Source organism: Microtus ochrogaster, chromosome 2 (assembly GCF_000317375.1).
Source record: "Microtus ochrogaster isolate Prairie Vole_2 chromosome 2, MicOch1.0, whole genome shotgun sequence".
Lineage (NCBI taxonomy): Eukaryota > Metazoa > Chordata > Mammalia > Rodentia > Cricetidae > Microtus > Microtus ochrogaster.
In genome coordinates, this window is record NC_022010.1 from 25,304,471 (window position 1) to 25,324,892 (window position 20,422).

Consider the following 20,422-nt stretch of genomic DNA (forward strand, 5'->3'; position numbering starts at 1 on the left):
CCATCCATCCATCCAATGTATCATTCATCTATCTATTTCATCTATCATCCATTCATCTATCTTTTTATCAATAATCTGTCTATAATCTATTTGTGTGTTTTTTATTTATCTGTCTATCATCCATCCCTCCATCCATTCATCCATCTTATTAGTGGCTTAATATCTCTTGTCCAGCTAGTCTAACAATGGCCGTTTATAATGGGAGGTCCAAGAATCCAATAGCTTTCAGTCTGTAAAGCTTGATGTTTCAGATGGTTTTCAGTATATGTTGGAATCCTGGAGAAGTGGGCTCTCATGCTTGGTTTGGAATAGTGAGGCAGAGGCAGACAGGCAAAGAGCAGGTATTTTCTTCTTCCATGTCTGTTATATAGGCTGCCACTGGAAGGCATGGCCAAAATTTAAGATAGATCTTTCCACCTCAAAGGATCCAGTTTTAGGATGAGTCTCCCCACTTCAAGTGATTCAAACAAGAAAAACCTCTCACAGGTGTTCCCAACTGCTTAGATGTAATCATGTTGGCAAACAAGAGTAGCCATTACACTGGCTCTTTCACTCTCCACATGTTCCCTTAAGACAAGGTCTTATTTGGAGCAGCATGAGGATCCTCCTTTATGTGCCCACCCCACAGCACTGGAATTAGAAACTGGAGTGCCCCCATACTCAGCTTTCTAGATGGATGCTGGGGATTTGAATGTAGGTCCTCATATTTGTACCACAATTGACCCATCTCCCTATCCGCCTATTCTTGATTCTCTTATTTATATGGGACAGTTTTGCCATTTCCCAAGATAGTCAATGAAAACGTAAGCAATTATTTTACTGGACATTCAGTAATCAGTCAGCAAATATTTATAGATACAGTGAACAAACAGTAGCCTGGTTTATTCAAGATTTGCAGTCAAGAGACTATAGTCATAAATTTTACTACTATAAATTTTCTTTAGAGATGGGGCGTAACATCTAGTGTCTGAAAGCTTAAGGCTCTTAAATTATGAAAAACTCCTTAAAAAGATGTCAGTCCCTTCTTAAGTGGCTACATAGACACAGATTCTCTTGCTCCCACCCTCCAGAGTAGATATTCTCAGTATTAATTAGAGCAATGGTGGTTGTACTGCTGTTTCTAAGACCTTGTCAGGTCTTTGGGAAGTTAATGTCCTGGCAGGGGTCCGTTTACTCTTTGTAGCTTTTCTTCAGAATCATGAAAATGTCTTGATTAATATGTTACAGGAAAATAAAATAGTTTGAAAAAGTTATAATCTCATAAATATTAATTCATATTTGTATGGAATTGAACATAATTTTCAGTATACTTCTGGGCACATCTTCAGTATGAAAGGAGGACTGGTCTTGTAATAAATCAAATGTGTGAGGCGAATTAATTCTTATTTGTCTATTTAAGATAGGATCTCTTGGAGCCCACACTACAACCTACTGTGTAGCTGAGAATGGTCTTGAACTTCTGATCCTCCTGTCTTTCCCTCCCAAGTGCTAGGATTACAGACATGCACTGTCACTCCCAGTTTTTTGTGGTACTGAGCACGGAACCCAGGTCCTCATGCACGGTAGGCAAATGCTCTGCCAGCTGAGCTACACTCATAACCCAATATTGTGCTGAATAGGTATGGATGTTTTAGCTACTTGGATTTGTGTATTTCGAAAGAAAATCTTAATGATTGATTGTTTTTTTGGCTTATTCTAAAGCAGTGGGGTTACTGCACCAGCTGTCCAGTTTTGTGCCTTTTCCTCTTTCAAGGGATTATGGTACCACGTACACAGGCTCCCGATTCAGATTCAAGCCATACACATTCAACTCCAGCCAGCCCAACAGTCTGAGTGTCCCTTTGCTGTCTTTTCTTTATTCCCTCACTGCTTCCGTCAGTTCCAAGTCTCTGGAGCTGTAGTGGATGTATGTGGCTTGCTCACACCTATAGTCCCAGCACTAGGATGACAGAGTGAAGGAGCTAATAGGGCTTGCTGGTCAACCAGCCTTGTTGAATACACAAATTCTGGGCCAATGAGAAACTGTGACTCAGAAACAAGGAGAGCAACTGGGCAAAACACTCACCCATACCCAAACACATCCACACAGGGGAATAGAATCCACTTATCTGCGGTATCACTAGGGGTTCAGGAGACTTGACCACCATGTCTGTCTCCATCCCCCCATTCTAACCTTATTTAGTCTGTATTTAGGCTGTGACCTTAGATCCTCATGTGACCACCACTTCCCTTTCCTTTTCTTTTCTGCAGAAAGATGTAGCAGTTAAGCCTCAGGAAAGAGTGGAAAAAAGGCAGACTCCTCTGACCAAGAAGAAACGAGAAGCTCTTACCAATGGTTTGTCTTTTCACTCCAAGAAGAGCCGGCTCAGCCACTCTCATCACTACAGCTCAGATCGAGAAAATGACCGCAACCTCTGCCAGCACCTTGGGAAGAGAAAGAAGTTGCCAAAGGGACTCAGACAGGTGAGCAAGCCTGGTTCATTTTAACTAGGACCTTGTCTTCCCTCCTGTGCCTCTGTAGTTCTCAATGGGTGGCAGTTTTCTTAATATGATGATGCACTAATTGTTTTTGGAAAGTTGTATGCATGATTGTAAACAATAGGGTCACGCTCTAGGTGTGTCCTCCACATTTGACTAACACTCCACCGTTGTCAGTCTTTCATTTCAATGTTGGCTCCAATCAGAGCTCTCTGCAGTGCTGGTGGTACAGAGATCTCGCTATATGGTGGTCATGGCCTGGTTTCTTTGGAGAGCTCCATGGTGAGGACAGATGGTTTGGATAAAGTGGTCTTAGCCAATATAAATCTCAGGGTTCTGATGTGCTAAAAATGGTGGTCTGTGTGGGAGCAGGGCCTTACATAAAGTTCATACTGTGACATTTGAGAGGGCACTGGCGCTGAAGTGTGACCATCTGTGTGCCACCATTGTTCTCCACTACGCTGAGACTCAGGATGGTCTTTGTAGTCGTTTGAACAGAAGTTTTCTTGTGGGCATGGTCTCTGGCCTGCTGATAATTAGCTGACAGGGATCCAGAAACAGTTAACAACACTTTGTGTTTGGGGAGCCTTTCTGCCTGTGGAAATCCCTAGGTGAGGTGGATTGATACTGAGAAAGCTGTCCAGAGCAGTTTCTCTTCACGCCGCTGTGTCCGTGCTTGTAGAGTTACCTGCATCCTGTGTGTTTTGTTTGATTTTAGAGAGGATATCGGGTGAGATTGGCTGTCACTTAAGAGGAGCTAAGGAAGGAGTCTTAGTTGACAGAACTAAATTAAATAATTAAATGACTGCGCAGGCCATTTCACGTTTGCAAAGATATCTCTGCAGAGGATAGGATCTGAGATCGCCCTTAAACAGTGGTTCTAGCTGGGCGGTGGTGGCGCACGCCTTTAATCCCAGCACTGCGGAGGCAGAGGCAGGCGGATCTCTGGTAGTTCGAGGCCAGCCTGGTCTACAAGAGCTATTTCGGGACAGGCACCAAAGCTACAGAGAAACCCTGTCTCGAACCCCCCCCCCCCAAAAAAAAAAAAACAAAAAAACAAAAAGCAGTTCTAAAACCTCATCAGCTATCACAGCCATATCCTGTACTACGCCAATCACAAATCCCCAGCCTCTGTCTATGAGCTAAGGGAATCTTTACTGTAAACTTTGCAGCTTGATCATGGTCAGGCGACTTTGGAAGTCACTTGTGTAAAACTTCCGAAGTGTATTCTGAGTGATGACGATCGGTTAGAGGTTTGGAAAGATAAAAATCCCTAAGAGGATAGAATGAGCTGCTTGGTGTCGTAAAGAGAATGAAGGACATTCCTTTGTAGAAACATGGAGAGGGATGGGTGTCAGTGAGAACACAGAAGCCCTGTATTGTAATGTCCTCAGATATGACCCAAGGCACCACCAAACTCACTTGCCAGTAGTGTTATTAACATTTATCTGTAGTTACACAGTCTACAGTAACTATGCTACAGGCTTTTGGTGTATGGCATAGCTAGCAAGACATTTAGTAACCCTGCCTCGTGAGTAGTCACCATGTGTGCTTTAGAGGAATGGAAACTGGGACTGCAGGAGATGAAGAGCTTGTCAGAGAACACCTTGAAGTGCGGGTGTTCTTAGACACCTTAGACACAATCTCTCTAGCCCCATAGTTTTCTCTGTTTCCCATGAATATTATGTTGTCTTTGTTTGATGTTAGAATTGGGCATAGAGAGGAAAGAGCCGCAGATCATAGGATGGAGGGAAGATGACCTACAACTATTTCGAGAAACAACATGGGCAGACAGCATATTTTGTCTTTGAAGCCACTCTCCATGAAGGCATAAGATGTAGCAGGATAAACTGAGTTCACAGCAGGAGTACAGAGTTGGAAAGTTAGATAGAAACCAAAGTTAAATGAAGATCCTTTAAGTGTGTGTGTGTGTGTGTGTGTGTGTGTGTGTGTGTGTGTGTGTTGGGTGTGAGGAGCTGGGGAAAGGGATGGAAGACTAGGGCCTGTAAGAGGTAATGTCGCTCTGGAATTTGTGTTCCTAACTGATATGAAAATACAATTACCAGTGGAGAGCGGCTTACAATATTGACACCTTCAACCCAGACCCTCTTGCTTTTCTAACATGATGTAGGACTGACCTTATCAGGCAAGAGACCACTTTACTTCCATGTGGAGGTCAAGTGTTACGTATTCTTCACTTACCTGATCTCACTTTTCTTTCCTTGGTCTTAAAGTACTTCTTGTGATGTCTGTGCAATCAGGGCTTTCATGGTTCATTTCTGAAAACATTAATAATCATAACAGAAGACTTGGGGTCATGTGTCTGGATTTTGATTAACTTTTTGTCTTCATGTTAAATGCTACTTTCGGTACTATTGTTATTTGAAATCCAAGCTTTCATTGTTTCACGTTTGAAGAGTACTTTTTTTTCCGCAAATAATCAAGATTTCTACCTTTCACCTATAATTCCAAAGACATCGTATCTTCCTATGTCCTTTCTTCATGCATGAATGTACTAGTTTGTCAATAATTTTATTTAAGAGAAAATAGAGTTGATAACTGAGGTGAGAACATGATACTTGTTACTGGTGAATAATCTCTGCTGCTACCCTACTAAAAAATGAATTTCCTGAAATTGGTTTCTTAAGTTATTCCTTCTGAGCCTCATGATTATTTAAATGACCAATAATAGAGTGCCATAGAGATCTGTGAAGGAAGACCATAGTGGGCGGAAAGAACACAACTTGTTTGTTTGTTTGTTTATTTATTTATTAAAGATTTCTGCCTCCTCCCTGCCACCACCTCCCATTTCCCTCCTCCTCCCCCGATCAAGTCCCCCTCCCTCGTCAGCCCAAAGAGCAATCAGGGTTCCCTGACCTGTGGGAAGTCCAAGGACCACCCACCTCCATCCAGGTCTAGTAAGGTGAGCATCCAAACTGCCTAGGCTCCCACAAAGCCAGTAGGTGCAGTAGGATCAAAAACACATTGCCATTGTTCTTGAGTTCTCAGTAGTCCTCACTGTCCACTATGTTCAGCGAGTCCGGTTTTATCCCATGCTTTTTCAGACCCAGGCCAGCTGGCCTTGGTGAGTTCCCAATAGAACATCCCCATTGTCTCTGTGTGGGTGCACCCCTTGCTGCAGTCCTGAGTTCCTTGCTCGTGCTCTCTCTCCTCCTGATTTGGACCTTGAGATTTCAGTCTGGTGCTCCAGTGTGGGTCTCTGTTTCCTTTCATCACCTGATAAAGATTAATATTCAGGAGGATGCTTATATGTTTTTCCTTCTTATTTAGCACAACCTGTTTTAAGTTTGAGTAATGGCTCTATGTAGACATTTAAATGAGAGGAGAAACATTTGTAGAGTAAGGTATCTTGTCTTGTGTGAATAGTGACTGGTAAAAGGTGAGACACAGTATGTTTAGAATTCTAAGTCTAGATGGAGGTGATTGAGATGGGTCAACAGGTAATGGCCCTTGCTACCAACCCCAATGACCCATGTTTAATCCTGGGAACTCACACGGTAGAAGGAAAAGAACCAACTCCAGCAAGTACATATACTCACATATATCACACACACACACACACACACTATAATTAAAACATCTTAGAACGATAGGTAGGATTGCTTTTGTGTTGTGCTAGGCCAATACATATCACAGCCCCTTTTTTGCCCTTTGACTCCTCGTCTGTAGAGTAACTGAATCTAATGAATTTGACTGTGCTTGATGGGGGTCTTCAGAGTGAACCTTGAGGAGAGTTTTTAAATTAATGGATTGTCCTTTAGTGCCTCTGGCTGAGGGAGTTACAGTCTGAAGACTTACAGATGACGATGGGCATGAGAAGAGAGGGCCTGGTCTCCCTTCTTGACATGCGGAGAGTGAATTAACTTTGCATTCTATTAGGCTGGCATTTCCTGAGCAGGCAACTTAATACATGGCTTTCCTGTAATTATGGAAGACATTACTCTTTAGTAGAGAGGAAATAATAGGATTTTTTTTTTCCCTGAGAGTCTGTTGAAGGCAACTAATCTTTTCACTCTGAGAGTGCAATTATATACTTTTAAGAGAGAATGGGAAAAAAGGTGTAGTTCTAAAACCAAATTGCTTTTCCTTCCCTTGTCTGATTATAAAACCACGGCTCCCATGATATGTTTCCATTCTGTCAAAAGAAAGTGTTTTAATTGGCACTTAGCTCATTTGCTGGATTATGTTTTTATGGACAAATACTTACTGTCTTAGAAGAGAGCTGATCAGTAACTGCCTTGCCAAATGGTTACAGGTTTGAACAACTCTGTCCCCAGTTCTCAAAAGAGCAGAAAAATAGATCTGATCAAAGGAGCAACTTGCTATGACACAAAATAGTGAATGTCTCTGTGACCTGCTGTTTTCAAAGCTTTCTCCCAGGGAAAGACATCTACCGTCATCCTCCTCATCCTCCAAAGTCAAATTCCACCAAAGTTCACTCTAGGGAACTAACTGACTTTTTTTGGTTTACTTATAATTTGCGGTGTGGCCTTTCTCATAGTAGTGTGGGTGACTCAAAAACAGGAACCCTGGAAAGTATTCTCTTAGAATACTGATGGTTTCTCCATGGCCTTGTAGATGGAGTTTCTTTAGTTGTATGCAACTTGTATGCAACAGTACCTCAACAAAACTAGTGGCCACTTGTAAATTGACAGAATTGCATACACAAATTTGGCTACAAAGTGGCTGAAGGCTCAGGTGAGGTCCCAATGATCTTTCCTACTTTCCCCCTTTTTGAGGGAATTTCAGTAGTCAATAGGTCCCATCACGGTGTACAAAAAGGCATAGCCTATATCTTTGAGATGTTGACTGTTTGGATTGTAGGATAGTATAGTGCTTACCTCAGGTGATGTTTCTCCTGTGTAGAGCTAATGAATACTTATGGTGTGTGCTGTCAGCTTTGACTGCTGATGACAGAAGGAATGCAACTTAGTTCTGCTTTGACATGGGGGCATATGCAGAGGACACTGTACCTCTCCATAGGACCTTTCTCTAATTGGCATATTATTTCACACTGTAATCACCAAGGAATACAAAGCTGTGTGTTTCCTAATCCTCTAACCAAAGTATGGCTTCTCACAGAGCATTTGGGGAAAATTTAACCCTTCCCTGAGCAATAAGGAAACTTTGATTTTCTTTCTTATATACGTCTTAACTTCTAGACCATAGGAATTTCTGCTTTCAAAATTTAGTACTTTGTAGCTTAAAGCACAGAGAAGACAAAAGGATTTTAAAAATAATGTTGCCATGATGAAAAGTTGATGAGAGTTGGGAGGACTCTGAGCTTCAATTGGAGTTCTAAATCAATTTGGAGTTTAAACAATTACTTTGTCCTATCTAATATGAACTGCACCAGGAGGAAATAGTCTAAAGCAAGCGAGAGCCCCTCATTTGGTTATGTGAACATGTGTGTACAGGAATATGTGTGTGTGCACACATATGATGCATATGTATATGCACATATATGTAAATGTAAGTGTATGTGGAAGCCAGAGGACAGTCTCAAGATATCTCTGGCCAAAAACTTGCTAATTCAGCTAAACGTGATGTAGTTGGGTGATGGAAGTTGTTGTCAAGGAAATTGTGGTCCCTGGCTGGCATGAACACAAATTGAATGATAAGGAATGACACCAAATATCAAGGAATGGTAAATGAAAAGTAACAGATTCATCTTTTAGGCTGGGAGAAACCTAAGGTTGAAAGTCCTTTAAACATAAGATGGTTTGAGTAGTTTACAAAGCCCCTGAGACTCTTTTTTTTTTTTTTTTTTTTTTTGGAGTGCCGTGCCTAGATACCCACCCCTATGCCTTTTGACATTTCTTATAGAAGCGTCATCTGGGAACAAGAAGTTGCAGTCTCAGGGAGTCTGCCCTAGTTTGCTCCACATACCATGTTCTTGGGTACTCTGATTTATCCGTCTCCTTTCAGAGTTTATCACACACTGGGAAGGGGCAGTAACCTCTAGCTGCTTCTTGCTCTGGTGAGGGGCGAGGAATCTATTCGGTGTGTTTCCAGGAGAGAGGTGACTTTTATGAGGCAGTTTCCTGTGGCGAGTTAGGGTACTGTGACAGAAGTCTTGCAGGTGGTGCATCTGTCTGTAGTCCCTTCTATAGAAGCAGAGGAGCAGAAGGAGTAATGTGGAGACGTAAGTCACAAGCAATGTCACACCAGTTTTGAATTATTAATTATAATAATAATTAATTATAATTATTAATAGGATGGTATTTATTTAAAGGGGAAAACTTACAGATCACAGCCCTCTGCACAACCAGGAAGGGAGTCTAGTCGCCAGCGGAGCAGGAAGAGAGAGAGAGAAGAGGGAAGTCGCTGCTTTTTTAAAGGGAGAGAGACCGTGCCCCAATGGGCTGGTATCTCAGCAGCTATAGGCTGGAGGAGCGGGAGGACCTCCCGCAACAGTAAAGGAGAGAGCTAGAGGCTACTTCAGCATAGCCAGAATCTGCCTTCCTTTCTCAGGAAAGTTTTGTGTAGTAGCAACCAGTCCATAGTTGGTCCCGAGAGTGATGAACCCCGCATCTGTTTTTAGGCACTTCGATGGCTCTTGAAGTTTATAGTATAGTCAGTGTGAGGTCTCACCCAAATGGCTTCTAGTGAGGGAGAGAAGAAATTTAGCCATCATTTGAAAATGGTAGTAGACCCGTGTCTCTTAGCTGCAGATAGACACTGCAATATTGGGATTGAGGCAATTTCATGATATTTTGTGTCTGGGAAGCATTTTTTTTTCCTGATCAAAAGGTAAACCATTTAATGAAAGATAGTTGTCAGAGTAGCGTTTCATATGGAATTAAGTCTAATATCTAGGGAGTGTGATCCTTTAAACCGTTAAACACACAATACATTTTACTCTTTAGTTATGCTTGGGAGCCTGTCCTAGAACTCACTCTGGAGATCAGCCTGGCCTTGAACTCACTGAGATCTGCCTGCCTCTGCCTCCCCGAGTGCTGAGATTAAAGGCGTGCGCCACCACTGCCCAGCACCAGTGTGGTACTCTTAAATACTGTGTAATATTTAGATAAAACTTGGGCATAAACTAAACAGTTAAGCTTTGATTACCCAAACACCTTTTTTAAAGCCATCCTTATAATGATGATGGCGAGTAGACCAGCAGCTCCTCTAATTTAAGCAGAGATTTTACATCAGTGTTTTGAACTTTGACCTTTTACATACTTTTCTCAGACATTTGTAGCTTGCTTAAGGTTTCCAGCTTTGTTTTTCATCCATGATAATCATACAACCATCTTATGAGATATAGTAACATTAACAAATCCATAGTTAGTGAGCCTTTCTTTGATGGTTTTTTTCAAGCATGACAGGTGTTTGGCTTAGAAGATAGTGTTGTGTAGTACCACCTTAAAAAAAAGAAATTTGAATCAAAATTGCACACATTATAAGTTAATGCATACTGCTAAAAGTTTGGGACTTGGAAATTGCTAGTAACACTGCATGGGTGTTGAGTGTTAGATAGGAACCTTTTCCTTTCTCTGGAAAAATGACTACTACAACAGAATTAAACGTGGTAGAATGTTTGTTTGACATTGCCATTTGTAAGCTATAAACATAGGACTTACTCTAAGGGCAGAGGTTGATCATGGTCCCTATCTTTATAATCAGATCTGTTACTAGAGATATCCAAGGTAATTTGCTTTTGCTCTCTGTGCAGGCATTACACGTTGGTCTCACCTGGATTGGGAGGGGTAATGTTGGTGCAGGAAGGCCAGTTGAATGGACCTTCTGATGTATTTCCTCCCCTCCTGGGAGAGCAGAATGTCCAGTTGTAGACGTAAGTCACAAACGATGCCACAGCAGTTTGGAATTATGATTAATAGGGTACTATTTATTAAAAGGGGAAAAAACTTACAGATCACCGTCAGCCCTCTGTACAACCAGGAAAGGAGTCTAGTCGCCAGCAGAGCAGGAAGTGAAGAGAGCGAGAGAAGGAAGTGGCCGCTTTTTTAAAGGGAGAGAGACCACGCCCCAATGGGCGGGTATCTCAGCGGCTATCCAGTGAATGTCTTTTCCTGCTGGGATTGCTACCCTCGGTTTGTCCTTTATTTCAGTACGACTAACACTGTCTTGGGAGCAGCCTGTGATATTGGTTATTGTAGAAATTAACTTACAAAGAGAGATTTATAATGGAAAACTTAGATTAAACAAATCTAGCTCAAGCCACATTTCTGAAGACCTGCTAATTAGTTTTGAGTGAAAATCTAGGCCAAAAACCACACAGGTATTTATCCAGCGTGACTGCAGAGCCAACAGAAGTCTGGAAACAGGAGTGTTTGAAACACGGATGTAATTTGGGATTGAAGTTTCATAATGAAAGGACATATGAACTTTGCTATGTGCTCTTTCATAAATTTGCTGTAATAGCTAAGTGCCTGGAGGTACCTGGAGCGACTGTTAAGAAATATGAGCTGCATTCAAACCATTTTAACTCATGCTTCAGAATCTCATTTAAAACGCTAATTGGGATTTCATTTGCTTTTCAAAAATCAGGGACTAAGCTCTCTGGCTAGGGAAGCAGGTAGGCCAACTGCAGATCTTCACTTCTCCTTCTTCTCCAAATCCAGTCCTCCAGTTTCATTCCCAGCTCTGCAGTAGAGCACCTACGGTGTCCCTTGCCCATCCATCTCCAGAGGGTTACATAGGTCTTCCCCTCCAAACTCTCCTTCTGCCTCCCAGTCATTGCTTTGTCTCACTTTCCAGCTCCTGGCTCCAGCTCCAGACTCCAGCAGGAACCCATAGGCTGCTCTGGCCAGGGAAACAAGTAGGCTTACTGCAGATCCTTACCTCTCCCCCAGTTCTTCCAAATCCAATCCTCTAATTTCATCCGTAGTTCTGCAGCAGACCACCTGCTGAGCACCCCCTCATCTCCAGTGGACCACACAGATCTTCCTTTTCAAACTTTGTCCAAGCCCCCAGTACTTCTTGGGAATGCTCAGGCTACTCTAACCAGGGAAGCAGGCAGGCCAATGACAGATATTCACCTCTTCCTCCATTCTTCCAAGTGTAAAACCCTAGTCTCATCCCCAGTTCTGTAGCAGGCCTCCAGCTGTGGCCTCTCCTCACTCTGCCCTCATTCTTAGAGGGCTAACACCTTGCTTCCCCCCTTCTCGTGGTGAATTCCCTCTCTCAGCCCTTCCCAGTTCCTAAGTGTCAGCTCCCAATAACAGAAACACCTACTGTTTATCTCTTTTTCTGGAATACGCAGTGGCCACACCTATCAGCACTCCAGCAGACTTCCCTACCAGTCAACCCAGTCACATCTCTCTCCTAAGAACCAGAGAGGAAACAGGAGCCATGGAATGAAACAGTCAAATACAAGACCAGATATCAGGCCTCAGAATTACAATCTTCAGTAGCAGATATCTGCGTATATGCGAGTGTAAAAATGCAGTCATTGCCAGTCAGGACAGTATGTCCTCCCACTGCTCCAACATAGGTGAAGCACAAGAAAAATACCTTAAAACAGCATTCATGAATATGATAGATGAATCCCTTAAAGAAATCAATGAAAACATAAACAGTAGAAGGAAATTAATAAAAGTGTTTAAGACCTGAAAGTGGAAATAGAATCAATAAAGAAAACCCAAACTAAAGAAATCTCGAGACCAAAAATTTAGGAACTTGAACAGGTGGTTGACAAGGGTAGAGTAGGATATAACTCCTTTGATTTAAAACTACATTTTGGGAGCTGAGAGATGTCTCAGTGGTTAAAGTTATGCTTGGTTCTTCTCTTTCAGAGGAACTTAATTTAGTTCCCAGCACCCTTGTCAGGCCACTCACTATCTCTGAAACTTCAGCTCCAGGGGATCCAATGCCTCTGGCTTCTGAGAACACCTGCAACATTCTCACACACAAACATGCATGCATGATGTTTTTCTGTTGGCTGCACATGATTCTACTTTCATTTTACTTATCTTCTGTCACTTCACTGGCCCCCCAGGCCTCAACCTACAAGGGCTTCTGGGTGTTTCTGCTGCTACTGCTAAATTTAAATTTAAATTAAGTCTATATTCTTCTGTATTTCAGTAAGACTCAGAAGTCAAAGGCTGTGGTGAAAACCTGCCAGCTCAGGCTTGAGTAGCAACTAGCTGACCTTGTTTTTTGACTGCAGACACTGACAGAAACATGTTTCTTCCCTTATCCCCGAACCAAGAGAGCTCAAACTCTAGTCCCCGTTCTTTCCTTCCTGTGTTCTTTTTCTATCCCAATTACTGACTTCTCTTTGGCATGTCCAGTCAGCTTGTCACTGGCTCTGCCCTAGATTCAAATATAACTTTATTGGACAGTCTCAGGAGTGTCAGAATGCAAGCAAAATATCCTATTACACATGCACACACACAATTAAAAAATAAAAATACAGTTTAAAACGGTGTATGTGGGAACCAGTTGCATTGTGCATTTTTCCCTCTTAGGAGGGCACCAAGTTGTCTACCTGTAGCCCAATTGCAGCTATAGAACATGTATAGAAATTCTCTAATTTCTACTCACAACAATCCCATCCCTACACAAGTCTGTGCATGATAGGTAAGAGTAGGAGTTGGGAGTGGGTGGATGACTGGTTTACAGTGGTGTTGTTGGGGATCCAAGCAGATGGCTGTGATAGCCACGTGCTGCGAGATTCCCATGGGAGTTGATGGCGGTGACAGGCGACTCACAACGTGCTATTTACAGTTTGGGTTTGCAGTCTTTCAGTGACATCTGAATGCTCTTTAGCAACTGCTTTCATTACTGCCTTTCGAGGAGCTGCTAATTGAAAATGAAATAGTGGGTGGGCTTTGAGACAGGCAGGCAGGGACAAGTCCATGTGGGAAATGGTAGTTGGGAACCGCTGGGCATCTTTACACCCAATACGTGGATCTTTTTCGAAATGTGAGAAGTTAAAGGTCCATTTGGAGATTCTGTATACACTTGATCGCTCCCCGCCCAAAGAATTATGTGTATACCTGTGGTTCTAGAGAAGAACCTGACTGAGAGCTGGTTATTCTCTGTTCTCTCTGTGTGGCTAACTGTGTGCAGCTGAGCTACATCAGGTCTCCTGACACCTTGTGGCAGTCTTAGGAGCTTACCATGGAACATCATCTATTTTCCTCCTCTACCTGTTTGTACAGTTATTCCACTGTTGTGAGTGATACCAGGATCTCTTGTGGGGGAGCATCTGGAGTGTCCAAGTGTGTGCGAACATGTTCATATGGAAACCAGAGTACAATCTTTGATGACATTTCTCAGGTGTTACCCTCCTCATTTACAGGCACCATCTCTTACTGTCCTGGAACTTACTGATTTATTAGGTTGAATGACTAGAAAAATCCCAGGGATCCCCCTGGGTCAGCCTCCCCCACACTTGGATTCAAAACATGCTCTATCATATGTTTTGATCTGGGTTCTGGAGATCAAAGTCAGCCCTGTGCTTTTACAAGTCAGTTGTGGAGCCATCCTCTCAACCCCTGATTGCCTGATCTCTTAACCTTTGGGATTTAGTGTGTATTCAGGTTCTTGGGTATAGCTTTTCTGCCTGTAAATTCTCTCTCATGGTATAGCTATGTTGGAAGTAGGCATGGTTTGCAGCACAATGAGAGGAGAAGGTGATGTTAGTTTGATTGGACTCTGAGGGCAGATGATGGTCTTGCTTCAACCTAGGTTTGGGTTGTTTCCTTGATCTTCAGAGCACTAGTTGGAGCCTCAACAGTGTTCCTGAAATTGTCATTCTCCAAGGATTTATGTGTGCGGTTGCTTCATTACTCTTTCTCAAAAATAATTTTGCATGGAGAATTCTTGTGCTGAACAAGGATTGACCTCAAATTTGGTAGTGTTGTTGACTATCTTTCTAGTTAAATACGAAGATGGATATAATATTCTATTCTGTTACTTTTCCTCTTAAACATTTCAGTATCTTTTATTTGGGACAGAACTGTTCTGAATCATATGCTTTATTTGCCTGGGAAGTGTTTGCTCTTCTCAGCCCCTGAGGCTAGGGCTTGAAGGGACCTCCATGCCATATCCCTTTCTATGTAGTTAACCCTCAGTCCATTAGGCCTCTTTGGCTCTAGGAACCCAACTGTTTTAATGCATTGAGTCCTAATGATGTTGAAATAGTGGTTTTTGTAGTCGACATAAAGGCCTGTGTCTTGCCTGCTGACATAAGAGTTGATTTTCTACCCCGTAAGAAGACAGATTTTGGCTGGAACTCTGTTGCTTTTCTTATCCAGTGGTTTGCACTCTTCTACCAGTGCTCTTACACACAGAAGGAGGTCATAGGTGCTTGCCCAACCTGTTATCTTCAAGGAGGCCTGCCTGATGAGTTGTGCCACGTGGTTCCTGCATCATTTCACCTGGATTCATTGATCTTGTTTCTGCAGAAGGTGCCACTGTTCCCAAGCTCCTGTCTACAGTGATGCTGATGGAGAGGGTCATTTCATAATCACTGTTTGCACCTGCGTTTGCTCAGGAAATGCTGGTGTCATATGTCTTCAAAACACGCAGCAGAAAGATGGACAGGTCCTAATTGCCAGGATGACTCTGAAGGGCTGAGATTGGCTATAATTAGATTGAGAAGCACGTGTCTGCCTTGTCTGCATAGGGACTGTGTAGAGTCATGCTTCTTTTCAAAGGATGGTCTTCAGACTACCTGTGACAGAGCTTGTCTCATGCTCCTGTGAAAAATGCATCTCAGCTGCTATCCCTGGAGGTGACTCCCTGCAGGTGCTGTAAGTGTTAGACATTAAGCTTTTTGTGGAGCCATCAGGATGGCTCAGTGGATAAAGGCACTTGCTGTCTAGCCTCAGGACTTGAGTTCTAGTTCCAGAATCTTTATGAAGAATAGAACAGAACAGAACCGGTTCCTTCAAGATGCCCTCTGACCTACATAGTAGCACAGTGGGGCATGCATATATACCTCCTGCGACCTCCCACACTAAAACAATTTGGGGGGCTTCATTTTGTGGGTGAATACTCATGTGTGCGCATGCACCTGTTTGCTTGGGCATGTAGAGGCCAGAGGCAATCTAGTTGTCATTCCTCAGGCCAGCGCCCCAGACCGTTTTTTTGTTTTGTTTTGTTTTTTTAATTACAAAATGTGAACAAAATTCAATGACTACCTGTGTGAAATTAATTTCTTTCATCAGTAGCAGTACATTTTTGGTGATCTGTTTATCTACTGAGCTCTCTTCTACCACATTGCTAACCAGAAAGAAGTGCTTTTGTCTCATGCTATAGACACATTGTCCCTCACTTCATGGTTTCTAACGACTGTTTGTCCTCAGAGGACATTAGAATGATACAGAATAATGGTGCTTCAGCCTTGTCTCTGTGCCCATCAGCCCCCTCAAATGGACAGCTCTAAGTATATCAGAGTCTTTTGTTTTCCTTGTGTTAAATTCCCTTCTATTTATAGATAAGGATGCTGAGACTTTAAAGCTTACAGCTTTGGGAGCTGGCATGATGGCTCAGTGTGTTAGAGTGTTTGTAGAGTACCCGAGTTTGGTTCCCTGCAACCATATCTACATTCTCCTGTGGTTTTAGCTTCAGGGAGATCTGACTTTATCTTTTGGCCTCATTGGATGCCTGCATACATGTGACATATAGACGCTTAGAAATGAATAAAAGTTGATCTTAAAGTTGATAATTTTGATTTACATCCTCTCCCAGATCTAAAAGTTGCAACTATTTGGGGATTTCATAGAAGGGACTGATTGCTTTTCTTTATAACCCAGAAAGTTTCAGCTTAGGAAAATAGCAAACTTCAATTTCTTGCTTGCGTTATGCAAATTCTTAAGGCAATGCCTGACTTTCTTGTTTAAGTAGCAGAAGCCACACATAGGATGTATAGTTGTTTGGGGCGTGCCGACAAGAGGTAGAGCTTGTTTTCCATACGTTGTTAGGAGGCTGGAAATGTTCTTTTCCTCGTGAGGAACCGTTGCTACTGAAATTATCACACCACACGAGAAAGGCCATCAATAATGACTTTTGACTTTAAAAAATGCAGTCATCAGGAAGAGAGGGAAAGCCTCTGATGCTAAGTGAAATACAATGCTGGGTAATGGGTCTGGTATGCTTTGCTGGAATATTGAATGGCGTTTTTTGAGTCTTCATCTTCTGTCTTGCATAATTTATTATCACCTGGCTCCTACCTCCCTGTAATTAAAACTCCACTTCTCTGTTTCTTTAATAGGAAACAGTATGCGAAAGGGGGTTTTGTGGAATGCTGACCTTTTGGTCTAACGACTGTTACCGTCTTTATCTGAATGCTTTACTAAAAAAAGACCCTAAGGATTGGGTCTCTGGGGAGTCTCTCATAGAAGGAATGGGTACGCCAGGGTCATTAGACCATTATGTGGGATTCTAACTACCACTTCCTGGCCCACTTGTACGTGCTCTTGACAGAGTATATAGAGGGTTAATGGGTACCAGAAGAAATAGCTGTATGCAGCCATGGGAAGTTGTCTTCCATTCTGGGGTGAGCCATTTTGATGATGTGGTCATTAAAGGGTCTTCATGCCTATTGTCAGTTATCATTCACCCATGGTCCTGTAAGCCCAATGGACTCATTGTTAGCCAAAGCTAGAGTTGGATGGCATTGTGTTCTTTCAGCCTATCCTTGGTGCGCTGTCACGGGTGAGCAGACGGTTGTTCACATCTCCATTGGACAAGTCACACAAATGTTGTGGACTGTTCATGAGAACCTCCCAGAGTTCTTTTACTGTGAAGCTATTGGATTTAAACAGGTGATTTCTGCAGCTCTTGCGTCATTGAATCTGTAGCCCACCATAGTCTTCGCTCCTTTGATCTTGAGGTGTCTTTTAGCTTTTCACCCCTCCTCCTCTCTGGAGTGCCTCTTGAGTTAACCAAGGTGGCATGAGGAGCCACTAACATCAGGTCCCAGCTTTTTAAAAAGTTTTATTTTAATTTCTATTTTTTTTTCATTTGTTTAAGATAAGTTTCTCTGTGTAGCTCTAAGTGTCCTTGAAATGGCTTGGTAGACCAAGACTGGCCTTGAGCCAATTCCCAGGTTTTTCCTCTAGGTTGTTTTTCTTTTCTTTTCTTTTCTTTTCTTTTCTTTTCTTTTCTTTTCTTTTTTTTTGGACTGCCTGTTCATACTGATTTTTTTCTACATAGCATTTATTTATTTTCCATAAATTAAGTCTTTTCCCTTTTAACAGATACACAAACACATAAAAGTTGTATTTTTAAATGGGGTACTTGTGTTTGACATAAGTATACGTTGCACAGTGTTTAAACCAGGTGAATTAATTTTGTTTCCTAAAACACTTTTCGTTTTTATAGTTAAAAACTCTTTTCCAAATTTTATTATTACTTTTGTTTCTCATGTGTGTATGTGTGGGGTATGTGTACACACATGCCATGGAATACATGTGTCGATCAGACGACACCTCATGAGAATTGCTTCTCTCTTTCTTCCATGTGTAGATCAGGGATCAAACTCAGGTTTTCATATTTGGCTTTAGGCACCATCTCCCCAATTCTTGGAAAACTTTTGCAGTATACATTGCATAAGGTTTAAATTAAGATTAAACGTGTTTGTTTTCTGGAGCATTTATCATTCTTTAATGGTGGAAATGTTCAAATTTGTTTCTTTTTGAAAGATATACTGTAGATATTGTATTTATAATGGTTGTTCTGTACAGTGGTGCCTAGAGCTGCTTGCTATAGCTTTAAGTCATTTCTCAACCTTTTTCATCCTCCGGGTGACACCTAATCTCTGGGAACCATCTTTGTAATCTCAGATTCTTTGCGATTGAATACGTTTGGGATTCAGCATGGGTGCGTCCATGTGCTGCTCCCTATGCTTGACCTGTTTCACTTAACATAATCTCTGGTTCCAGCCCTGTCATAGTGTGCCAAAATTTCATTCATGTTTTATGGACTGAGGCCTATAAATAGTGCGTGTCAGGATATAAGATTCTAAAGCCCGCCCTTCTACCTTTCCTGGAAGGAGGGAGATGCTTGCTTATCTCATGGTGTAGTTTCTCATTCCTATGCTCTGCTGGTGTGACAATGCTCCTTAGAGTCATGGCAGTGACCATATGTTCCCAGACGCCAATCTTTTCATCCACTTCTCTAACTAGCAAAATTAAAATTCCATCTCTGTTGATGTATAGTGTTCAGTTCCTCTAGTATCTTCTTCAGCCTCATTTCCTAAGATGTTTCTCTTTGACTGAAGCCTCCATGACTGTCCTCATGTTCCCACCATGGTCAGCATGCACACATTCCTCTTCTGTGTACATGGTCTTCCTTTCAATTCTTTGAGCTTCACCTCAAATTTCATCTCTTCAGAAAAGCTTTATCTGATCATATCCTTTACTCCAGGGAGTAACTGATTTCCCTTCTATTCTGTACTTGCTTTTTTGCCTGCTTACACTTAACATAACATAATTTTAGGTCTGTATTACTGAGTTTTTGTTTATTTGACATGAGGTCTCATGTATCCCCAGTCCTGAAATTGCTGTGTAGCTGAGGATTCTCTTGGGACTACTGAATTCCTGACTGCATCTCCTGAGTGCTGAGATTACTGTTGTGTGCTACCATTCTGCTTATGCAGTGCTGGGACTGGCACCTGGGGTTTTATGTATGCTATACAAATGCCTTATAGTTGAGCTACATCCCTATCCTTGTTTCTAGTGTTCTTCCTCATGTCTGCCCCTCCTGTACTGCAAACTTTCCAGATGAGTGGTATCCTGTACATTTTTTCCACCAAGTCATGCATTTTCTTTTAAGCCATGTAGAAGTTGCTGGTGTGTTAAAACATCTGAATGTTTAAGGGTTTGAATAATAGTATTTTTGCCATCTAATGGCCTTGCTATTTCCACAGTCCTGATACATTCTCACTTTAACCAACTACAAGATAAGAAAGAAAATAGCAAAGCAAAACATGGCACAGTATGACTCTGGAAAAAAGTACAAACTAATCTTTATTATCCAGGACTATATAGGAGATCTTTCCATTGTAAAATGATGGTCCTAGTGGCCCTATGTCTAAACAGTTTTGACCTTCAGAACAGTATGAATTTTTGTTAAGTGACCCAATTAATTCATTCTCCTCATACTTGCTCATTCAGTAAGCACGGCCCTAGAGTCCTTTGTGTATGAACTTCATAAATGGAGAGTATGCACTTGAAGATCACTCTGCCTTTGACGTTCTTGTCAGCGCCCCTCCTCCCCCTTTCCATGGGGAGCTCTTAACTGTCAGCAAGGGTGAGATATCCTGATGAAGCACAGTTCACAGGAGGTGAATTGGAATGCCCCCCCCCCCCGACTTTGGGTGTGTTCTCAGAGATGCGCTGACATTCTTAAAATTATTCCTTTCTTAGTGTGGCATGGTTCTTGACGTCCCTTCTGCTTTTTAAAGACGCTTTTGAGAGTAAATGATGTGTCCTGAAAATATCAGTGCCTACTATCAACAATAATGTGCTGCTTGTTATCATTTCTCTTGGGCTTTTGTTTCTTATTTTTTTTTTTTTTAAAAAAAAGGCTTCAGGATTCCTTAGTTTTACCTCAGATACCATTTATTAGGAATTATTTGTTATTGTCATTTGGTCTTATTCTTTTCAGGTTATCAGTACAATAAATACACAAACTCACACACACATACACATACACACATTGTTCATTTATATTTGTGTGTGAGTGGGATATATACCATGGTGTATGAGTAGAAGTCAGAGGACAGTTTTCAGTAGTTGATTCTCTCCTTCCACATTTGGGTCCTTAGGTCATCATACTTTGTAGCACTGTCTTTTTTTTGGCTGAGCTATAATGCTGGCCCCAGATTATTAAACTTTTGTCTGCTTTCCCTATCTCCTCTCTCTGTCTCTCTCTGTCTCTCTCTGTCTCTCTCTCTCTGTCTCTCTCTCTCTGTCTCTCTCTCTCTGTCTCTCTCTCTCTC

General features: G+C 42.0%; 1 protein-coding gene across 2 annotated transcripts in view; it reads left to right on the forward strand.

Annotated features, from left to right (window-relative positions):
* Positions 1-20,422, forward strand: part of Auts2 (AUTS2, activator of transcription and developmental regulator) — a 1,102,717-nt gene that overhangs the window by 272,771 nt on the left and 809,524 nt on the right. For both annotated transcript variants that reach the window (XM_026784894.1, XM_013350687.2), the window contains exon 2: positions 2,251-2,463. In XM_026784894.1, coding sequence (XP_026640695.1) covers positions 2,251-2,463 — 213 coding nt within the window. The remainder of the gene's footprint in view (positions 1-2,250; positions 2,464-20,422) is intronic.